Source organism: Misgurnus anguillicaudatus, chromosome 8, assembly GCF_027580225.2.
Source record: "Misgurnus anguillicaudatus chromosome 8, ASM2758022v2, whole genome shotgun sequence".
In the NCBI taxonomy this organism is placed as follows: domain Eukaryota; kingdom Metazoa; phylum Chordata; class Actinopteri; order Cypriniformes; family Cobitidae; genus Misgurnus; species Misgurnus anguillicaudatus.
The window spans coordinates 16,466,955-16,490,392 of NC_073344.2; the positions used below are offsets into that span (position 1 = coordinate 16,466,955).

At 38.2% G+C, this 23,438-nt stretch overlaps 1 protein-coding gene across 10 annotated transcripts in view; it reads right to left on the minus strand.

Moving 5' to 3' along the window:
• The window catches only part of foxp1b (forkhead box P1b), a 246,457-nt gene that overhangs the window by 69,361 nt on the left and 153,658 nt on the right, over positions 1-23,438 (minus strand). For all 10 annotated transcript variants that reach the window (XR_008646236.2, XM_055212476.2, XM_055212472.2 and 7 more), the window contains one exon: positions 12,663-12,761. Coding sequence is in view for 9 of the 10 variants with exons in the window: in XM_055212476.2 (XP_055068451.1) it covers positions 12,663-12,761 (99 nt within the window). In the remaining variant the exon portion in view is untranslated. The remainder of the gene's footprint in view (positions 1-12,662; positions 12,762-23,438) is intronic.

Consider the following 23,438-nt stretch of genomic DNA (forward strand, 5'->3'; position numbering starts at 1 on the left):
CTTTCACCGAAGCAGGTAGGATAAATACGGTTTTCTTTATTCACAAATACATGTCAAACTAAACTGAGAAGATATTTAAATGGCGACTGAGCAGTCGGTTATGTAGATGTGTTTTTTCATTTGCTCCGGGCTCTTGGTGTTTTGAGTCTGTTTAAATGATGATAGCCTACTTTGTCAAGTCCTCAAACTTTAAACTTCGCAAGTCCTCAAACTTCGCTTAGATTTGGGGTTAGTGTATAATATTTGGTATAATATAATGTATTTAAGATCAAACAGTAATGAATTAATACTAACGACCGACTTGAAACTAAGGATTTGACTAGACTTCGCTCCGCATTAAGTTTTAACGCATTTTGTTCTGTAGGATATTTTTTAAGAAGAATTTAAAATATATATAAATAAAATATATTTTTTTACAATGTTTTCAACTTAAAAATACATACATATATATATATACATACAGAATATAAGTTTAGCTTGTTGTGGATATTTCCTAATTAAGCCTTCTGTGAAATTATGACAAAATGAAAAATACAAAACACGCATGTCTTAATTAACATAATTTAAATAAACGAATATTCGTTCTTTAAGAGCTTAAATATTCGAAAAATTAAATATTAAAAGGAATAGTAAATTACTGGTAATAGTAAATTACTGGAAAATGTCCATCCCTAATCTTGACATTGCTAGAATCTTGTCTTTTTACATGTTGTACATTTATCTTAAAATAATTAATTTTGTACAAGAAAACAGCCCATATTAATCATTTATTAGTAGCCTATTGTAGTGTCTCGGGAGATCGTGCTCATTGTTACATTGAGGCTATACTGCACTGAAGCGGCAGATTAAACCCAGAATTCAGCGAACGTCAAGAACAAGAAAACGGGAACAACACTCCGACCGAAACGCGGGATTTACATACACAGACCATGTTTAAATTTCGATGTGTCTGGCCCTGTTCACTTTGTCTAGTTTTAATAAGCTGCGGATTGAAGTGCTGGCTGCTCCCCGTGGTGCTGAAGACCCGCTCTCTGACGGAGTACTGGTGGCACATATGCACAGATATTTACGTGCAAAATTTGGAAAGCGCGGAGGAGTCGTTGGGTTAGTAAAATAATGAAATTATAGCTTTTAAATAGAAAAAAATATTTATGTAAAGAGATTAAAAAGTGCTTAAAAGTGCACAACTCTTCTTCAGTGGATTAAAGCTACTTTTTCCCCTTATGTGCAACCTATAGTAGTTGGGATAGTAAAATAACAAAATTATAGATTTTAAGTACAGAATAGTATTTATGTAAAATATATATTAAAATAAAAAGTGCACAATTTTTCTTAAGTGGAAGTAATAAAGTAAAATAACGAATAATAATTATATAATAACGAATAATAACGAAAAATTAAAATTACCCCCCCGCCTAACGATATCATCGTCCATCGCGATGGTTTACGTAACCATCGTCAACTGCCAATTTATGGGGACATCGCCCAACCCTACAGCAGGGTACGAGTTTAATATCTCAATAAATATAAACCAACACCATGTGTGTTTTGTCTACTTTTAACGTCAATTTTCTTCCTTAAACTAAAAAGCAGACAAAGTGAGTGAGAGACAGATAGACGCTTTTATAATAGTTAAACTCCTAAAATGCATGGTGATCACAGTAGCCAATATTCCTCTGTCCCAAGTATATCATGCTAACCGCTGACAGCTGTCAGTTCTCCAGTAAACCCACAGCCCATCAGATGTGGCTTCACACAGGAGACTTCACCAAACATCTCATATAGCTCAGTTAGCGTTTTCGAGTCTCTATACATCAATCCATAAACTCCCCGCAGGATGAATGCATCTGTTAGGACCGCACATCTGTGGAAGAAAGCAGCCGAAAACATGTGAGGGATGAGGAGAGAAAGAGGAGGAGACGCGAGGGGGGAAAGAAACATGACTGAAGTGAAAAGGTCTCGAAAATGGCACTGTAGCTTTAAGGGCCTGCGTTCGAAGTCGAACTGATGGTTGGACGTTACTCACTGGCTAGGCCAGACGATCTGGAAAAAAGTGTGATGACCTCATCCCGACAGCATCATCCAAACCTGTTTCTCATATACACATTACGCATAATGCATTCTTACAATATGAGTAAAAAAAACAAACGGTCGAGAGAGCGGGAACGGTTTGTGGCTACGGTTGCAGATGGAGGAATGAGAAATATGTTGACGGTTCCTAAAGAAGGTCTACAGAATGAATAAAAGGCAAGGGATTATGAGTTATAAGCCACGTTGGCCTGTTATACATTTACACAAACAAATTCTGCAAGGGACAAAAAAAAGTCAACTTATCACGGCGCACCAATGTGTCCCCTCCACACCGACAATACCATAGCCGGCGGACTTCCATTTTGGGCCACCTGCCAATCGTGGCTCCGGAAAGCCTATTGTCACCTCCGGAGCTGGGCAGGGGGTTACAGAGACACCGCAGCCCATGTCGGATGGCTCTTGGCTGGACTGTACTCTAAGCTGGGCTGGGTTTGTCTGAAAGTGAGGCTGGAAGCTCTGGCTAAGCTCCAGCGAGCCCCAGCACACCGCACCACTAATGAGTTACAGATTGTTGCACTGTGGTATACATGTGTCAGGACAATGCCATGGGTCTCCACCAAAAAAAAAAACCCTGTAGTTCAAAAAAGATTGTAGCGAAAAAGAAGAAAGAGAGCATTAAGGAAAGAGAGACTTCTGTACTGTGTCATGTAGCACTCTATGAAGATGTATGTGTGTGTGAAAAGGAGGGGTGTTGGTTCATCATCTTCATCGTCTGGTGAAGTGAGAGGACATTATCGTTTGACCTCAACTTGCCCTCCAAGTGACTGCATGCGATGAAAGAAAGATGAAAATAAGCCAAAAGAGAACATTTTTGCAAAAAAGTTACACTGATTATTTCCTGTGACATCACTGAAAAATGAATTTTTTTGTAAGCAGAGTCTGAGAAAACAAGTGTTTCTGCTTACAATACACCATACAGAAAATTAACCTAACAAAGGTAAAATCCTGCAATCAGGGCATCATACACTAGAAAAACATATTAAACCTATTTTATGAATGTGGGTGGTTGCTAAGGTGTTGCTATGTGTTTGCTGAGGTGTTTTGAGAGATTATGTGTTTATTTGCAGTTGCTAGGTTGATGTGGGTGGTTGCCAGCCTGTTGCTATGTGTTTGCTGTGGTATTTTAAGAGGTTGTTTGTGTGTTTGCAGTTGCCAGGGTGTTGCTATGCGTTTGCTTAGATGTTTTGAGGGGTTGTTTGTTTTTTGCGGTTGCCAGGTTGTTGCTATGTGTTTGCTGTGGTGTTTTAAGAGGTTGTTTGTCTGTTTGCGGTTCCAGGTTGTTGCTATGTGTTTGCTGTGGTGTTTGAACAGGTTGTTTGTGTGTTTGTGGTTGCCAGGTTGTTGCTATGTGTTTGCTGTGGTGTTTTAAGAGGTTGTCTGTGTGCTTGTGGTTGCCAGGGTGTTGCTATGTGTTTGCTTAAGTGTTTTGAGAGGTTGTTTGTGTGATTGTGGTCGCCAGGTTGTTGCTGTGTGTTAGCTGTTGTGTTTTAGGAAGTTGTTTGTGTGTTTGCAGTTGCCAGGGTGTTGCTATGTGTTTGCTTAGATGTTTTGAGGGGTTGTTTGTTTTTTGTGGTTGCAGGTTGTCAGGGAGTTGGGGATGGTTGCCAAGGTGTAACTTTGTGTTTGCAAAGGTGTTTTAAGTGGTTGTTTGTGGTTGTTGCTATGTGTTTGCAGTTGCCAGGTTGTAAGGGAGTTGGAGATGGTTGCCATGGTGTTGCTATATGTTTGCAGAGGTGTTATAAGAGGTTGTCTGTGTGTTTGCGGTTGCCAGGGTGTTGCTATGCTTTTGCTGAGGTGTTTTTGGGGGTTGTTTTTTTTTACGGTTGCCAGGTTGTTAGGGAGTTGCCAAGGTGTTGCTATGTGTTTGCAGAGGTATTTAGAGTGGTTGTTTGTGTGTTTATTTGTGGTTGCCAGGTTGTTGCTATGTGCTTGCTGTGGTGTTTTAAGAGGTTGTTTGTGTGTTTGTGGTTGCAAGGTTGTTGCTATGTGTTTGCAGTTTCAAGGTTGTTAGGGAGTTGGGGATAGTTGCCTAGGTGTAACTGTGTTTGCAGTGGTGTTTTAAATGGTTGTTTGTGCTTATTTATGGTTGCCAGGTTGTTGCTATGTGTTTGCTGTGGTGTTTTAAGAGGTTGTTTGTGTGTTTGCAGTTTCCAGGGTGTTGCTATGCTTTTGCTGAGGTGTATTGAGGAGTTTTTTTTTGCGGTTGCCAGGTTGTTAGGGAGTTGCCAAGGTGTTGCTATGTGTTTGCAGAGGTATTTTCAGGGGTTGTTTGTGTGTTTGTGGCTGCCAGGTTGTTGCTATGTGCTTGCTGTGGTGTTTTAAGAGGTTGTTGGTGTGTTTGTGGTTGCCAGGTTGTTGCTATGTGTTTGCTGTTGTGTTTTAAGAGGTTGTTTGTGTGTTTGCGGTTGCCAGGGTGTTGCTATGTGTTTGCTGAGGTGTTTTGAGGAGTTGTTTGTTTTTTTGCGGTTGCCAGGTTGTTAGGGAGTTGCCAAGGTGTTGCTATGTGTTTGCAGAGGTATTTTGAGTGGTTGTTTGTGTGTTTGTGGCTGCCAGGTTGTTGCTATGTGCTTGCTGTGGTGTTTTAAAAGGTTGTTTGTGTGTTTGTGGTTGCCAGGTTGTTGCTATGTGTTTGCTGTTGTGTTTTAAGAGGTTGTTTGTGGTTGCTAGAGTGTTTTGGGTGGTTGCTTGCAGTCCCAAGTGAAGTCTCTCATTTTGTGGTCCCTATATTTGGCATAGGTCGCTCCTTCAAAGTAAGCCTACGGGATTTTTTTCACCCACTTTACCATAAGCCTTTCAATCATTTACAAGTTTTTTTGTACGAACAGCAAACTTCCCCAGATGACTCGCACATGTTTGGCAAGCACCACATCGTTTCCACCAAAAATAAGCGAACACACTAGCTGATCCCAACAAGCATCAACACTGTCTGTGTAAAACAAGCGGCTTTCCTTTTTGAGCCGCCCACTGATGCGTGCTCGTTCCCCGTATCTCCTCGACAACTCAAGCGTGAATTGCAAAAGTTTACGCTCAAGCGGCCCTTTTACGACGAAAGTTCATAGGGTACACAGGGATATGAATGACATTTACACTGTGCAACAATCAAGTAAACCACAACGTGCCCGGTACAGGCATTTTGGCCTGCAGCAAAAATCATGTCAAAATAACATCAGCAACCAAACTGTAATCCTGCATAGGTGGCAACTCCCTTCCCATCAGCCCTTGCAACAACGCACCGTTAACCACACCTGCTTTCACAACATTACTACAAATAATCCCCACTCATTTTTTGTCTTTTTTCGTTTTCCTTCATTCTGTGGAGAGGTTGGACTATCAAGGAAGGTCCGCAAGTGTTGTTCCTAATTACCTATTTCTTCACTCCTGATCCTGTGGCGGGCATAATTAGTTACCTGGGGCTGCAATCCAATTTGAAGTGATGACAAGAAAGCGATCCATGAAAAAGTAATAAGTTAAATCCAATTTCAGACTGCCTCTAATTAAATGCACATGGAACTAATGACTCAAGCCCTACCATTTCAGTGATAACCGTAATTAGCAAGGAGGGAGTTGCACTCTCTCTATCGTCCTCTCTCTCTCGCTCTCTTTCTCTTGTTGACTCTCTCGCTCCCTTCCTCCGCTGTAGGTGTACAATGGTAAAGTGGCATGGACTCTTTTAATTACACGTGTCATTTTGTTGCTGATTTACTCTCGATTTTTTAAGCAGTCGAGTGTGTTTAGCCTCTGCTCTTGGCTGTCACTACACCAGATGTTTATGGTGTTCTGTGTCATATTAATAAAGATTTCTCTTTTTTTCTTCCTTCAGTTTTTTTAAGCCTGGTAAAAACACAGGCGTCCAAAAGTCTGAGAGTACATTGTATTCTGCTCCTGTATAGCTCAGTGGTAGAGTATTGCGTTAGCAGCGCAAAAGGCCATCGGTTTGAACCTAGGGAACACATAGTGATAATAATGTATAAAAATGTATACCTTGTAATGCGCTGTAAGTCACTTTGGATAGAAGCATATGCCAGATGCATAAATGTGAATAAAAATTAAACTAAATATTAAAAAGCACCTATTTTATTGTAAAAAAAAACTTTATTTTGTGTATTTGGGATAATACAATGTGTTTGCATGGTTTATGGTTAAAAGCACATTATTTTCCACATACCGTACATTTTTCTAGCCCCAGATTTCACTCTCTTCCTGAAACGTGCGGATTTGAAAAGCTCTGTGTCCCTGATTGGCCAGCTAATCTGTACATTGTGATTGGCCTGAATACCTCTGACGTCAGACGGAAATGTGACGCTCCTTACCTTGTTTGAAAGATTCAGTTGCTAACAGGAGTTAAGGCTGTTGGAGTCAATAGTCCCTTTCACACATACAGTCTTTACTGGTAATTTACTGGTAAATTGCAGTTAACATGTCATGTGTGAACAGAACCTTTCCGGTAAATCAGTGCTCCCAATTTACCAGTAAGACAGGTTGTAAGATTACCAGTAATTTACCGGTAAGCGCTATGTGTGAACGAAAAATATAGTTTACGTTCGTTTCCACACACATGCTGCTTAAAAGTCAAGCACATCTGAAGTTAACATCCACATTTCTTCAAAGTTGTTTAAAACAGCTTACCATCTATTTGCCAAATTACGGACGTCCTTAGTACACCCTCGGTAAAGCTAAGGTTCCGTTTGACGTCGCCTACGCAATGTTGTTTGGTCACGAGCAACTTCGCGACCATTTGCCACAGATGTGAAAACAACAAAATAGGGGCCGACAATATTAAGTCATAACCCGCCATTGTGTACAAATACGACACGGAGCTCGCGGCCGCGCGCCACAGGTAACTTCCGCTTTCTCTCCGAGTTTACCGGTATTTTGATACTGATGTGTGAATGATGTCTTACTGGTAAAAAAGACGGAACGTCACGTGAATGTGTGAACGGCATGTGTGAACAGCACATTTTTGTATTTACTGGTAAATTCATTCTGGTAAATTTATGGTAATTTACCAGAATTATTGTGTGAAAGAGGCTAATAACTCGCGTCATCGTTTACTTTGGGCTATGTACCTTTTGCATATCGTTAACATGTACTAATACACACTTACACAGCAAAGGAAATCTAAAAACGTTAATCGGACAATAGGTGCTCTTTAAATTCTGTGTAATTAACATTTAAAACTAAATTAGGAAAATGCAAAATAGAAGCATTGTAACTAGTGACTTTTGCAGCCACTCCATCTTAAATCCTCTAATAATCCATGTCATCCTGATGGCCCGGACACTCCCACTGGTTCTCATTGGTTGGTAACATGTTCTCATGAATTCACCGCCGTACCCTGTGTTCCCGGTCAGCCCGGTAATTAACATTTAGCACGCAGCAATTTTATGTTTTTGTTATTGACAACAAAGCACTGCATGATCAAATTTGCAAACTCCTAATTCTTCAAAGTCTAAGGTGGATGGTGAATTGGTCATACAGTATAACAGAGACACAAACCTAAATCTTCAAAGTTTAAGGTGGATGGTGAATTGGTCATAAAGCAGAGCCACAAACTGATTAAAAAAATTGGAATAACAAGGGCAATGGACGCTGGCTTATGGCGCCACAATACAGCTATTACACCTAATAGAGATCAGCATCTTATGACTGATACATCATCACAAGAGACAGCAGGTTAATATAATGTACTTAGATGCACTAAAGGGTTATTGGATTGTAGAAAGGATAGATAAAGACATAGTATATTACACTATTTCTAAAGTATATACTGCATACAGGGTGCATGCAGTATATATGACTTCAATTTCTATGTCCAGTAATGAATAAATTATCTTTGCCAAAAGTGTCAATACGGTTTAAATATTTCAAGTGTTAAAATTGTCAAATTCCAGTATGCTGCATTATTTTCACATGGCTTCATTGTGTTATTTTGCATTTGTGTATTGCATTGCCTAATGGGAAACACTGTTCTGCAAAATGCTCTCTGATGTATACTATACATATAGTAGACAATCCAGGTATTTTATGCATGCGGAAAATTATAAATATTTACACAAGAAAAAGCAATTTTAACATATATACACCCAAAAACATAATGAGGTCAAGTGACAACACGTATTTAGTGCCAAAAACGTATGCATACTAGTACTGTTACAATTATAAAATAATGATATGCATATAGTATAAACTGTGCTGTAGGTAGTAGGGGTGCGCGGGGCAAAAACTAACGCGGGGTTAGTTGTACTGTAACACAGACTTTTACATTGTTGCACAGGGTTGAGCGATTTGTTTTTTCCATATTGATTTCATGCTGCCAAAAGTCGATCTGCCACAAATGATTGGAAATGTATAATGTTTTTTTCAGAGAGTTATTAATGAACGAGTGTTTTGGTGGCATGTAAGTACATTTTTTCATCATATGTTTTTTTCGGTTTCTAAGTTGGGTGTGTAAGATACCAAATCCAATGCTATGTCATATTCATCAGTGTCTTGTTGACTAAAACATAGCATCGTTTTAAAATATGTCTGCAGCTCTTAGCAACTTTTTTGGTGGGCTTGAAAATATTTTGACCAAGCGGGGTTAATTGTAACGCTGTGTAACAACTAACCCCTCAGCACTTATGATATGAAAACAGCTATTGTTAGCGTAATTCTTGCTGTTGTTTTAAATAGCCTACACATGAATGATTGCTGGCTGCCAACAAAATAAATGTGCCTGTCTTATCAAAAATCGTGTGTCAAATGTATTTTTGTTCATATCTTTAATATTGATTGAATAAGGTCACGTCAAAGATTGAAATCACAATAAAATGAATGGCTAAAATCAGACTTTGATGCTCATTATCTCAGAATTTAATTTTTGAAACTGTAGTATGGTTATTACAGTCTGGGTCGCAAAAAATGTTTTGTCATAATTGTGCTGCTTTTTCTCACATATTTAGACATTTATATCCATTTATGATTGAACTATTGTTAGAAAAGGGCTGGATGAATGAATACGTTGTGGATACCTGTCTATTATAGACAGATATATAAACAGTATCCACTTCAAGTATAGACAAAATAGTATTGAAATATTTGCCTGCAAAGTAAATTTTTAGCAAGTGTTACAACTAACCCCCTCCCTGTTACAATTAACCCCACCTATGGGGTAAGTTGTAACGTTTGCAATTCTGTCCCGTTTGGTGTAACTGTCCAAGAATGGTAAGCAATAGAAACAAACTTCAAATGTTAATTTGTAGCAGAGATGTGTACGTTGCTTATGTAAAAGTATAATTAATCAAACTCAAATATATTTTAAATGATTGAGCCAAAACCAAAAAGCGCTCTCCCCTACGCTAGTATTTCTTTGCAAAAGAGCCTTAGTTAAAAAAAGAAAAAGGGTAAATGACCGAAACAACACAGATGCTTTCTTTGCACTGATTTGACTGACAGGTTGGCCATGCTCTCTGTATACATTAATAAATTAGAATTTTAATTTCGTCTTTGTCTGCAAAAGCTGCTCTTCCTCTATGTTCTAACAGTCCGGATGAGTAAAGCTGTTTAGCTTGATCCTTCCGACGTTATCTCAATCCTGACAAATTGACATGGAAACTAAAGGTCATCATTGCCGTATTTCACCCCGAAGCATTTTTGCAGTGTCGTCTTCACATTCTTTTAGAGAAATTACCTGTTAATGATGTGGTACAATGGCAATCAAAAACAGATGTTTATATTTTCTGGAAAATGTGAAAATAATTTGCATACAACTACAGGGTTGTGGGTGGTCACCAGGGCATTGCTATCGTATGAGGTTGCAAAGATGATTTGAATATCTCTTGTTGCTATACGGTTGGTAAGGTATTAATGGTGGTTGCTATGCAGAACATCAAAAATTACTATTTACTAAACAATTATAAGTGGTTGTACCAAAGTCCCTTCAAAGAAGTCACGCCAGTAAGCAGTCATGTTTGCAACGCCTCCGGGCATGCATTGCAGTCATGCAAGACTAAACACTTTATACTTGAATGAGGAAAGACTGATAGCTCTAAAATTGGTTCAACATAAATCAACATATTTCTGAGCAACAATTAACTTGTATACCATAACTTTTGTTTCTTAAGCTCAAATTGCGCTAAATAACACCTTTCTTTCAAGGTCTTTTCAGCTACTGACCATGTACACAGGTTGGCAAGTGCGACTCATGATTGGTTTATTTAATAGGAAGGCGACAACATTAAAGCAACACCAAAGAGTTTTTTTACCTTAAAATAACGTTTCCAAAAAAGTTTCAGTGGTTCATCCACTAGAAACAGGGTGAATGGCACTTTCACATTCGCTTCGCAGCCCTCTATCGGCCAAAACCGCACTAAAGAAGTTTCCAACCGTCGGGTAGTGGTCCTGTAGTTCGAGTGAAAACTACAAAAACTTGCTTTACGGCAGACCTACAATCCAATCAGAGCCAGCTATGCTGCAGTATTTACGACAGTGGTAATGAACATTACGCTTCTAACCTGTAGGGGGAGCAAAGAGCAATAAGTCTTTAGTGTTGCTTTAAGCATTGCATTGTCCACTATAGCAGTGCTCAATTTGTTATATCCAATATCTTCGATTGTACATCTTTCCTTAAGATTTAAAGATTATCAAGAATGACCATAGTATAAACAGTACAGGTTGAGTTTTATAATAGGTCATTTTAATATAAGATTTTATGAATAACAGTAAGTGATGCTTGCTTTGGCAAACACAATTAAAACGCCATACAGACATAAACAGGCTCATGCACCTAACACAGAGATCTGTCTTAATCAACAAATATGGCCCTTGGTCTCCTGCAATCCTGCCATGAAACAAACAACATCCACCTTTCTCAAACACAGATAAAGATCTGAGCGAGAATGATCTCAAATAAACGTAAATATTGCATCAGACACGGCTAGATGCTCTCTTTAAAACAGGCGCGGATGGGGAAATGAAAAGGGCCGGATTTGCTTTGCATCACAAAGGCTAGGCAAATAAAAAGCTTGGAGGCTGAGACAAGAGGAAGAGCTGCTCCAGGGCGCCCCCTTTATAGAGAGAATTTATGTGAAATCAAATGCCATCCTTACTGTACTAAACAATGAGCGCACAAGTGCAGTGGATATCCATGTGCTTATAAAGTGCAAAAAAAACAGACAGAGACTGTTAGATTGCAGTAAAAGATGAAAGAACGCTACACCCTAATGTGCCACCTCTTCAGCCCTGCCTGCATTAATTTCCTGTTTGTCAAGCTTTGACACGTTCATGTTGTGCCACCAACCGACCGTATAAATGTAAACAAATAATGCCTGATCACTCACATAAACACACACAAACACACACACATTTTATGTCAGTGCCCGTAGTGTACACATCTCTGTTATTTCTCCTAGACAACGAAACAAACGCTTTTTGCTGCGTCTCAGATTTGAATGCTGACAAAACATTCCTGTAATCAAATACTCCAAGACTTTAAGTTAAAGAATTAGCAAATTTTCTTAAAAAAAATCCAGATAATTTACTCACCACCATGTCATCCAAAATGTTGATGTCTTTCTTTGTTCAGTCGAGAAGAAATTATGTTTTTTGAGGAAAATTAGGATTTTTCTCATTTTAATGGACTCTAATGGACCCCAACACTTAACTGGTTTAAAATAGCAGTTTCAAACGACTCTAAACGATCTCAAACGAGGCATAAGGGTCTTATCTAGCTAAACGATCGTCATTTTTACCATGAAAAAATATGCACTTTTAAACCACAAGTTTTTGTCTTCCTCTGGTCGTGTGACACGCAACCTCACGTAATACGTCATCACGTCTAGAGGTCACGGATGACGTATCGAAACTACGCCCCAGTGTTTACAAGTGTGGAGAAAGAGGACCGTTCCGACGTTGTTGTATGTGAAATAATACTAATTAATGTCTTTATGTCAGTTTATTGTTTAAAATGATCTGCAAATGTGCGTTTCACATATGTAACACGTGACCTTTTGACGTCATTACGCATTTACTCGAGATCGCGCTGGGCGTCACACAGCCAGAGTAAGACGAGAAGTTGTGGTTTAAAAGTGCATATTTTTTATTTTTCTTGTCAAAAATGACAACGTTTCGCTAGATAAGACCCTTATGCCTCGTTTGGGATCGTTGAGAGTCCTTTGAAACTGCAATTTTAAACTGCATTAAAACTGTTGAGTGTTGGGGTCCATTAAAATGAGAAAAATCCTGGAATGTTTTCCTCAAAAAACATAATTTATTCTCACTGAACAAAGAAAGACATCAACATTTTGGATAACATGGTGGTGAGTAAATTATATGGATTTTTTTAAGAAAATGGACTAATCCTTTAAGTCTTTAAGTGGTCAATTTCACAAATTTGACCCTTATGACTGGTTTTGTGGTCCAGCGTCACAAATGATCTGTGCTATGCTCCCCTATATAATATGTGGTTCAATTAACTCATTGGTATTGTTTTTATTTGTTTAAAGAACAAAAAATATCTCTCAGACAAAGTTAATATTTGAATGAAACAACTGAAAACTTTTGAGCCCCGAAATCGAAATAAAGCGCAGACATACCTGTGGTGCAGGCTGTGTTTCATTGTTTTTGGGGGACTTGTGGGCGCCGCTCTGCTGTTGTTGTTGTCGGAGAAGGATCTGCCGAGCAACTTGTAAGGCCTGAGTGAGATTAAAAACAAGACAGAAAAACAGTGTGAGAAAACAAAAGTTCATGAAAAACAGTTTTTATAGTGTTGTGTTTTTGTGTTCGGGGGTTAAAACCATCCCTTGAGAACAGGCCTGTTGCACATCAAGGATTCGAGTGATGCCTTGTTCTTGGCTCACTGATAACAAAGCTGGGCACAACGCAACAGTTTTCCATCTCTGCTGACTTCAAACAATTTTACAGTTACTGTTACTCACATGTGTAATAATCAGTTGCCAAAAAAACAAAAAAACAGGCAAGGTCAACACTGAAAGAAAGCAGGTAATGAAAATATTTTTACTGAATTTTGTACGGATGGGATAAAAAGTGATGACTCAAAGAATCAGTCAACATTTTAATGCAAATGTTCATTTAAATGCCTTAAAGAGCACCTATTTCATTGCTAAAAAACAACGTTATTTTGTGTATTCGCATGGTTTATGTTTAAAAAAACACATTATTTTCCAAATACCGTACACTTTTGTAGCTCTAGATTTCACTCTCTTCCTAAAACACATGGATTTGAAAAGCTCTTTGTCCCTGATTGGTCAGCTAATCTGTACGTTGTGATTGAAATGTGACGCTCCTTACCATGTTTGAAAGATTTGCGCACATTGCAATGCTAACAGGAGTTAGCGGGAAGAATTGTGATACTGTCGGCTTTATCTACATCACCAATGAAGTAAACTGTTGCATACAATCCGCGTGTTTCTTGTAGTCCAAGAAAAGAGATTTACGTTGGAGACGATAACATTGTTTACTTTGGGGTTTGTAAGTTTTGCATATTGTTAAAGGAATATTCCATTTTCTTAAAAGAAAAATCCAGATAATTTACTCCAAAATGTTGATGTCCCTCTTTGTTCAGTCGAGAAGAAATTTGCAGTTTCTTGAGGAAAACATTGCAGGACTCCTCCCATTTCAATAGACTTTAATAGAGCCCAACATTTAATACTTAACTCAACACTCAACAGCCCTTTTCAAACGAGTCTCAAAGGTCCACAAACGATCCCAAACGAGGCATTAGGGTCCCATCTACCAAAACAACTGTCATCTTTGACAAGAAAAACAAAAAATATGCTCTTTAAAACCACAACTTTTCGTCTAGGTCCGGTCCAGCGCAACCTAACGTAAATGCGTAGTGACGTAGGGAGGTCACGTGTTACATATATATAAAACGCACATTTGCGGACCATTTTAAACAATAAACTGCCACAAAGACATTAATTAGTATCAGTTGACATACAACAACGTAGGAACGGTCCTCTTTCAACACATTTGTAAACACTGGGGCGGAGTTTCGCGTTCGTCTTCTGTGACCTCTTGACGTCATGACGTATTGCGTGGAGTTACATCACGACCGGATCTAGACTAGAAGTTGTGGTTTAAAAGTGGATATTTTTTATTTTTCTTATCAAAAATGACAATCGTTTCGCTAGATAAGACCCTTATGCCTCGTTTAGGATTGTTTATAGTCCTTTGAAACTCCGTTAAAAAACTGTTAAGTGTTGAGTTAAGTATTAAATGTTGGGCTCTATTAAAGTCCATTAAAATGAAAAAAATCCTGCAATGTTTTCCTCAAAAAACATAATTTCTTCTCGACTGAACAAAGAAAGACATCAACATTTTGGATGACATGGTGGTGAGTAAATTATCTGGATTTTTCTTTTAAGAAAATGGAATATTCCTTTAACATTTACTGATACACACTAACACACCAAAAGAAATGTAAAATTGTGAATCGGACAATAGGTGCTCTTTAACTGTCTGATTAAACAGTGAATCAACAAGTGATGTTAAAATTCTGGTTTATATTACTTCTGCATCATTCGTAACACTGTAAATGGAAGAGCAGGTTTAGTGCAATGCATTATGGGATATAAACTGTAATGGGCCATCTGGATATTCAACGCATACAAAACACATACACACCGTGCGCAGTACACATATTAATTGTAAGAGTTGTATGTAAGAGTTGTATGCAATTCTGAACACTGCCTCTCTCTCCTCTCTTTATCTATTTGTCTCTTTCCCCCTCCCTTCCCTCTTCATAAAGCAAATAAAAGGTTTATTAGCCTTCAAAATATCTGTCAGAGGACACGGCCCTCAGAATGGAAAACAAAATACAGTTCAGTCACATGTTTACTGCCTGGACTACTCCCTTCCCCCTCACCATAAATAATCAGACATGGCATCCAGAGCAAACAAAAGCAACAGCGTTACTGGGAAAAAAGCGTTCTCCAGTCGAGCAAAAAAAAAAAGGCACCAATACCAAGAAAAGCAAGCAGCGTGTTCCCACAGAGCAGCAGGGGCAGAGACTCACACCTACACCAGAGAACCATCTGAGTAAATAACTCGCTTCATTCTTTCCACCCTCATCGTACTAAAAACTCCTACAATTCAACAAACAGTCGCAGGAACATTCAAAACTTCTGGGCTTCTCGGTGGGTGGAGTTCAGACTCTATTATCTGATATTAGCACCTTGTTATTAGGCACATGAAGATTCAGGAAAGCGTGCAAAACACATGGGTCGCCTTTAAGTGAGATTTCATTTTTGTAAGAGAGTGGGATGGTAGTAGAGGAAAGGGTTCCTGTCTGGTTGTACTTTCGAGGAGTTTGAAAAAAAATTGCGAAGCGAGACGCTCGGCTAAAGAACCCAGCTGTTTGTGTGTGTGTGTGTGAGTGTTTGACCTCCTCATGCACTGGACTTGTGGGATGACATCATAAGGAAGGAATATAATAACAGGCTACAAGGAGCCACTTTGTGCTGTCTGACAGTGACTGTCCACACTACGGACACACACAACAAATTGCACTACACTGCATCACATTAATACTCATATATTTGTATTAAAAATCTAAAGCGATAAGGTTACTATAGTGATGGAAAAACATTTTACAATACAATAAGTGCGACTTTATTTTAGATAAGCTCTGACAAGTGCTTTGCATTTTAAGTACATTTGCCTATGATATTAGCTATAGCTATTTTTTACTGGAAAACGATTTTACATTTCTTCATTTAGACTTACAAATGAGAAAGCACTTGACATTGTCTGTTTTCTGATCTGTGTTTTAGAAATCCATGTGCTATATACGTATGCACACCTGTACTGTGACTTTCATGACTCAAAACTTCCTCTTCAGTCCAAAAAAAAAAAATACTGAAACTGCGAACATTGTGATATCACGAAGTTTCATGCAGAATAAAGCATCAGCACATGATGCCTATTGGGTGATCAAAAGCACCTAGGCATCTTTATGGTTGAATTTACAGTAATGTTCAAAAGTCTTAGGCCACCACCACAACCAGACTTGTTGTTTTAGAAGTTTCAATCTATTTTATTAAGATACAAAAATACAGGAAATAGTATGTACAAAAAAAAAATTCAGGACTAAATGTCTTCTTTAGGCATCGTCGGTGTCTAGTGTGACCGCTCTTGGAACTAAACACATCTTGAGCATTTTCAGCAGAATGAAGTAAAAAGACTCATTTCTTTAAAATTACAAATAATGATTTAATTTTATTTATGTTTAAGAGATCCTGCAGTTTCCTGCTATTGCTCAAGTGGAAGTGGAGTTTACCCTAAAAATATGACACAACAGTTTTTAATACTATATACACATTTCCTTTATTTTCTGGATGTATTCTATTAAAGAGACTGAGAAACAATTATATATGATCTTTATAACATTGCAAAAACAACAAATCTAATTCTGGCATGGTGGCCTAATGGGGCATACGCACCAAACGTGAATTCAACGATTTGTGCGAGTAGATTGCATATAAAGTCAATGCAAAGACGCTAGGACTGTGAAAAGATTAATTACGATTAATCGCATACAAAATAAAAGTTTGTTTTTGCATAATATATATATATATATATATATATATATATATATATATATATATATATATATATATATATATATATATATATATATGTATTTAACAAACATTTACATGTATATAAATATGTATATAGATTTTAATCTTTTTTATATTATATATAAATAAAAATATATATACATAAACAATTTTTTTTAAATGTATGCATGTATGTGTATTTATATATAGATGATAATTACACAAAATACACACACAAATATATATTAAAGCAACACCAGAGTTTTTTTACCTTAAAATACCGTTTCCAAAAACGTTTCAGTCGTTCATCCACTCGAAACAGGGTAAACGGCACTCACATTCGCTTTGCAGCCCTCTATCGGCCAAAACCGCACTAAAGAAGTTTCCAACAGTCGGGTCGCGGTCCTGTAGTTCGAGCGAAAACTACAAAAACTTGCTTTACAGCAGACCTACAATCCAATAAGAGCCAGCTATGCTGAAATATTTACGACAATGGTAATGGACAATTCCGCTTCTAACCTGTAGGGGGAGCAAAGAGCAAAAACTCTTTAGTGTGGCTTTAAGCGCAAACAAACTTTTATTTTGTATGCAATTATCGCGATTAATCTTTTGACAGCCCTAAAAGACGCAATCAGATGCATCCTCGCGCGGGGGGGGGGGGAGGGGGTGGGTTGCGGATGACGTGATATAGGCAGTGCGTTTGCCACGAAAGCACGCGTTATTTGCCTCAAGCGCATCTTTGCCCAAATTGAAAATATTCAACTCGAGCGAAAAATTTGCATGACACGAAGTTAAGTCCCGCGAGTAACGCAATGCCCCGCGTTTGGTGTGTACATAACATTAGACTTTTGCACATTACTGTACATGGCAGATCTTGATTCCCAATTCAGATTGGTTGACTATTTCAGTTTTTTTTTGGAGGACCTGTTTACATCATCTCTAAAAGTGACTCGTATTCAATATCAGAAGTGACACTAATTTAACACCTTAAATAAATTTAAGGTAGGGATACTGACCCAGGACAGCTTAAACCACAAAGGAACTAAGACGTTGTGATACACAATGGACACAGACAAATTGATTATTACATATAAGATTTTAGCGCTTTAGTTCTGTAACAAGACATAAAAAACGTCAACATTACTCCACTAAGTGTCGTCATGCCAAAGATGCGCTTCCAATAAGAGTCTTGGGGGTGGTGTCCACCCGAGTTGACGTCATTTGCCAGCATCGCATTTTCAATGACGCACGACACGTGAGGAATATCTGATCTGTCCGCTTGCATTACGGACGCGAATGCATGTATCGATTCATATCCGGTTTATTTCCACATATCAATGAGGCCTGAAACCGATCAGAGAATATCGGAATCTATGCGTTTTCTTCCTGCTTTACACATACATGGGTCATATCCGATCTGTGCCACTTGAGAGGAAAAAATCAGAAATGAATCACTTCAAACAATCAGTGTAAAAGGTGTTGAAAATGCAAAAATCAATATGACTGTGTTTTGCACAACTGTAAAGTTTAATACTACATAAAAATGTCTATTGCCCATTTAATGTATTGACACACATAAACACACCTCACACAATGATTTACATACCAGCGGTATCATGGAAAAACACTTCAAAACATAAAGGACTACAATAAATCAATAAAAGAGCATTATTTCCATGCTGACCTGTGCCGTGTTCAATATGACGAAGGTTTATAAAAAGGGGACAGTCCCTAAACCACTTTCTCACCCAAAAACTGCCTACACCCTGCTCTCCCCTCCCACACTGACTGGCCAGGCGCCCTCAACTAAATACCCTATTTATAGAAGCCTAATTAAATATGCATGAGAATATGACACTAAAATCCCGCATTGCCATGAATGGGCCGAAACTTCATCTTGCGTGTGAACAATAAAGATGTGGACAGGTGTAATTTTGGAACAAGGTTGCAGGATTTAGCAAAAGTTAAGCTGGAAAATATCAGTGTTTTTTATTGCTGGTAAAGATTGGAGCAATACCAAAGTCATAGGTTTTGATTCCCAGGTAACACACATTGTGATCAAGTGCCTGCCAAATGCATGAAAGTAGTTTTACACGTTCTTTTATTTTTAAACCATAATGCAAAGTGGAAAATTTGAATATTACGCATTTCCATATATACTGACTTAACAAAGTCTTAAAAGAAACATAAATTGCAAAACCACGTGTAAATTTGACTAATTCATGCGTTTCCTTACAGGTGCTCTCTTCCAGCATTTTGCAAAGACCGTCACGGCCCACGATAAAACCGGTGAAATGAGTCAAACCCTTTTCTCCCATAACTTGTAAGACTTTTCTACGACTCACTTTCTCACTCTCGGCTCTGGTGGTTAAGCCAGACGAAACGTAAAACGCGCTCCCTCAACCGTACGATGAAGATTACTGCATAAACAAACTAGCTTTGTTTACACAGAAACTTTTTATGACACGGTAGGCTCACACAGCGAATGAAGAGGGTTGATGGTGCTGGAAAAACGATATTTGAGTCAACAGGATGTGATATTGAGACACTTCAAGATGAGGACATGAAGTACTCAGTGGTGCTTTCAGTTGTTAATTGCGTCAGAAAGGTTGTCAACAAACAAACCCGATGATCAATCAGAGATAGGCAGAGATAGTTCTAAATAAACCAACATTAGGCTACGCTAACCGCAAGACTGTTTCCTGCCGAGGACGCTTTCAGAAGTTTTCTTTTTTTATCTAATAACACTTCACAGGCGAGAGGCTTAATAAACAACAAATTTCTTGTTTTTAATGTGGCTAGCTAAAAGATACGTCTTCATCGACTATGTCGGAAAAAAGGCAATTAAGACAAAAGAGCAACGCAGGGATGATTCAAAGAGTTTGTCGGGATCAAAACTAATGAGAAGAGAGAGGATGAACTCGGCGCCGTTTCCGAGGTGAGCGCGGGCCCCGGGCACAGGAATTATTTGTTGTTTAACAAGCTAGCGAGCGTGGCTGACTGGCGGAGGGCTAGCGTCGCGTTAAAGCAACCCATTGTGAGCTGTCATTGTGATGTTTACACACGCGCAAACAGCCCCCTCGCGCTCTCCCTTTCCTTCCCTTCGTCTGGAATTCATCTTCTTTTGATCTCGCATTCAAAGGTAGCGGGGTTTGATGGACGCGCTAGGCTAAAAGCAGCTACAGACACGAGCACGATAAACTGCCAGACGATGACAAGCCAGGCATCTGAAGGCGCGTTTAAAGTGAAGAGAACAACGTGCTGTCTGGCCGCTACAATAGCGAATCAAGAGACGTATTAGGTGGAACTGATCAGATACAAAAACAGTTCAAAGACTGATAATGCTAACAGATGACTGATCCGCTGAAGAAACTCAAATGCGCCCTGCTACGGGCAACCCTTGATGCTAATCAGCAAAAATACATATTGATGACAGCGGATAGGTTGAGAAAACCCAAGAAAACACATTCATTAAAATCACTTAATGCAAAAGAAAAGGTCAGCGGTGGCTGTCTAGTCCTTTTACATTCTTATGGCATAACACTGCTTGAAAGAGACTCGTGCGTCGGATGTTTGACGTCTTGAGAAGCGTTCATTAAAATTCCTTGTTAGTGTTATTTGATGCCATGGCCGCACAAACACACATGATAACCCCTCCAGGTGTTTGCGATTAGAAACAACCCCCAGAAACCCAACAAGGTCTCCGGTCTTATCGCTGACAGCGACAATGTTTCCTTCTTGTCATCTGCAACCACCTTTTTCTCCTGTGTGCAAAGTTCACACTTCCAAACCTTTATGTCAACAGCCGTGCCTTACATGCCGTTGTGTGGCATATGCAGTGTATTCGAGCACAGTTGTCACATATAAAAGGCTATTTATTCACTGCTTCTTATTGTGACATAGTGGGACAATATGCTCGACAACTGGGCCATGTTTTCACAAAAGATCAACATGTGTAGTTTACAGATTTCTGCAGAATGCTTGTCTTTCATAAAGTACTCTCAGTTTTTTACCATATGTGACCAGGGACCACAAATCCATAAGGGTCAATTTTTGTGACCCTAAAATAAGATTTCCATGGATGTATGGGTTGTTAGGATAGATAAATATTTGGCCAAGATAAAAATAAAGAGTTTGGTTTCAAAATGCAATGAATCCATTTTGACTAATTTCGGTAAAATTGTGTTTTCTCCAAGAAAGTGACAAAATGAAAACCACTTTTTTCTGTTACCAACTTTCACATAGCAACTTTAGGTTATAATAACATTAAAAATTCAAATTTATAATTTCATTTTAAAAGATTTATTATAAAAAAAATTCAAATTTTTTTTCAAAATGCTATAAATCTATTGAATCGATATAAAAATGTGCATTCATCTTTGCCATGTTATATTCATTTAGTTGACTAGTGGTATACACTGATTAAAAAAATAAACATTAACGGCATTAATCAAAACACTCACTTTGTAATATTAAGAACAATGTCATTGCTGCTGTCATCCTTGGGATGTCGTCGCTACATTTTTTTAACAGCGATCAGCTGTAAAGTGTTTTGGTCCTTGATTTTCGTTGACTTCCGAGTAAAATAATGGAAAGTTGTCGGAGCCGATGGTGTAGTGGGCAAGTGCTCCGACTAGGGCTGGGGTAAACGATTATTTTTTAAACGATTAATCTAGCGATTATTTTTTCGATGCATCGATTAATCTAACGATTCATTTTATCAGTCCGATTCGATTCTCGATTATTTCCCTATTAATTAACTAATAGCAATTTATATGTGTTGATTTACATATCTGAATGTAAACATTTCAATATATGTTTATTGCTATTAAAATTTCAAAATAATAAAAGACTATACAAGTACAAAATAATGCATTCTTAGTCAGAGGTAGCATTTAATAAAGCATTTGCAGTGTATACTATGCAGTTTAGTAACCGTATAAAAATCTCAAGTTCAAATTACTTTATTTTACATGCATTTATGAGCAAAACCCCTTCAATGTGCCTTTGATGGTCGTTGTAATTTTTATAACTTGATTTGTTTAATCCACATTGTTTTTGTGCTGTTCTAGTCCATTTAATGACAGATGTAAACACAATTATAGACTTAAGAAACACATATATTATTAAATCTCTTTCTCTTAAGTTTGTTAAGATAGATGAGGATTCATTTACTGCTGGACAGAGAGTGAATGAAAGCGCAGTATTCTTGCAACAGTGACATATTTCATTGCTTTCTGTTAAATTGCTCAAATGACTGTTTAAAACACACTTGGCATCACATTCATGATTTTATGGTAAAATGACACTTTTTCGCGTAAATCCACGAGCATTTAAACCATAAACATAGCACTTTCACTTTAATTGAGCGTGAGCAGCGCAGCAGAACCGACGCAGAAACGATTGCAGCACTGTTGCTACAGAACCGCGAGCTCGCGCTGCTCATAAGGTGGAGTGCATGCTTGTTAACATGGGCGCTGAAAAAAACACACGCCGCACGTACTGCTCACACTTGCTGTGTGAAACCGGCGTGGACTGAAGCCACTCGCGTTGCTACTACTCTACGGCGCTGCCTTTTTGGGTCTGACGAATCGACGCGCATATTTTGCGTCAACGTATTTTTTGCGTCGACGTCGTCGATTACGTCGACGCGTTGTCCAAGCCCTAGCTCCGACATATGGTGCAAACGCACTTTCGGCGACCCGAGTTCGAATCCCAGCTCGAGGTCCTTTGCCGATCCCGTACCCCTCTCTCCACCTTATACTTTCCTGTCCTCTCCTACCATACTATCTATCTAATAAAGGCAAAAAAACGGTCCAAAAACATAACTTAAAAAAAAGGAAAGTTTTTCATAAGATCCTCTGGGGTCAATGTGTTAGCATGAAGCTTGATGCTGTCGTGTGAGAACAAGCAACAGCCTATATTTTTCCTTTGCTTAAGTGCCTTTTCACATACATCATTAGATTTTGATGGCTTATGTTTCTTTCCCGCCACAGAAAACCACCACAGGTTTATCAATGTGATCGAAATTATTATTTTGTTTTAGTTTGTTTGTTGATCACAAAGTACAAAGTAGATGAGAAAAATTCGGATTCTGTGTGTATTCAAAGCACCGCCATTATTGTTTACAATGCGTGAAATGGTGTGCTGTGATTGGTTGAGCAGATTTATTGCATTCTGCAGAGAATGAGGACTGACGTTTGTCGCGGTTTGGAAAAAATGGAGAAAAGATGACAGAATAACACGGTGGATATTGCGTAAAATTAAGAATTTACCTTTTAATACTTTAAAAAATACTTTTTAAACTCTTCAAAAATTTATATATGGAATCTAAGGATGCAAAAAAATATCGCCTTTAAAGTTCTTAGCAACACATATTACTAATGATAAATAATTTTTTTATATATTTACGGTAGGCAAAATACAAAATATCTTCATGAAACATCTTCATGAACTTAACATCCTAATGATTTTTGGCATAAAAATTTATTATTTTGACCCATACAATGCATTTTTGGCTATTGCTACAAATGTGCTACTTATGAGGTCCAGGGTCACATATTTTACCAACTGTAATTCCATTCCACAGTTATTCCACCTGGGCATGACAATAACAGTGGAAAGGATCAACAGCTTTTTCTCTATTCTAGACAATGATGTACCTGTAAATACAAAAATCAACTTAAAAAAAATAACTTTTTTCAGACGCTTTTATTTTGCCTTAGAGTGGTTAACCCGTAAAAGGTGTCAATTAACCACAGAGATTAGCAAAATAACAAACACTGC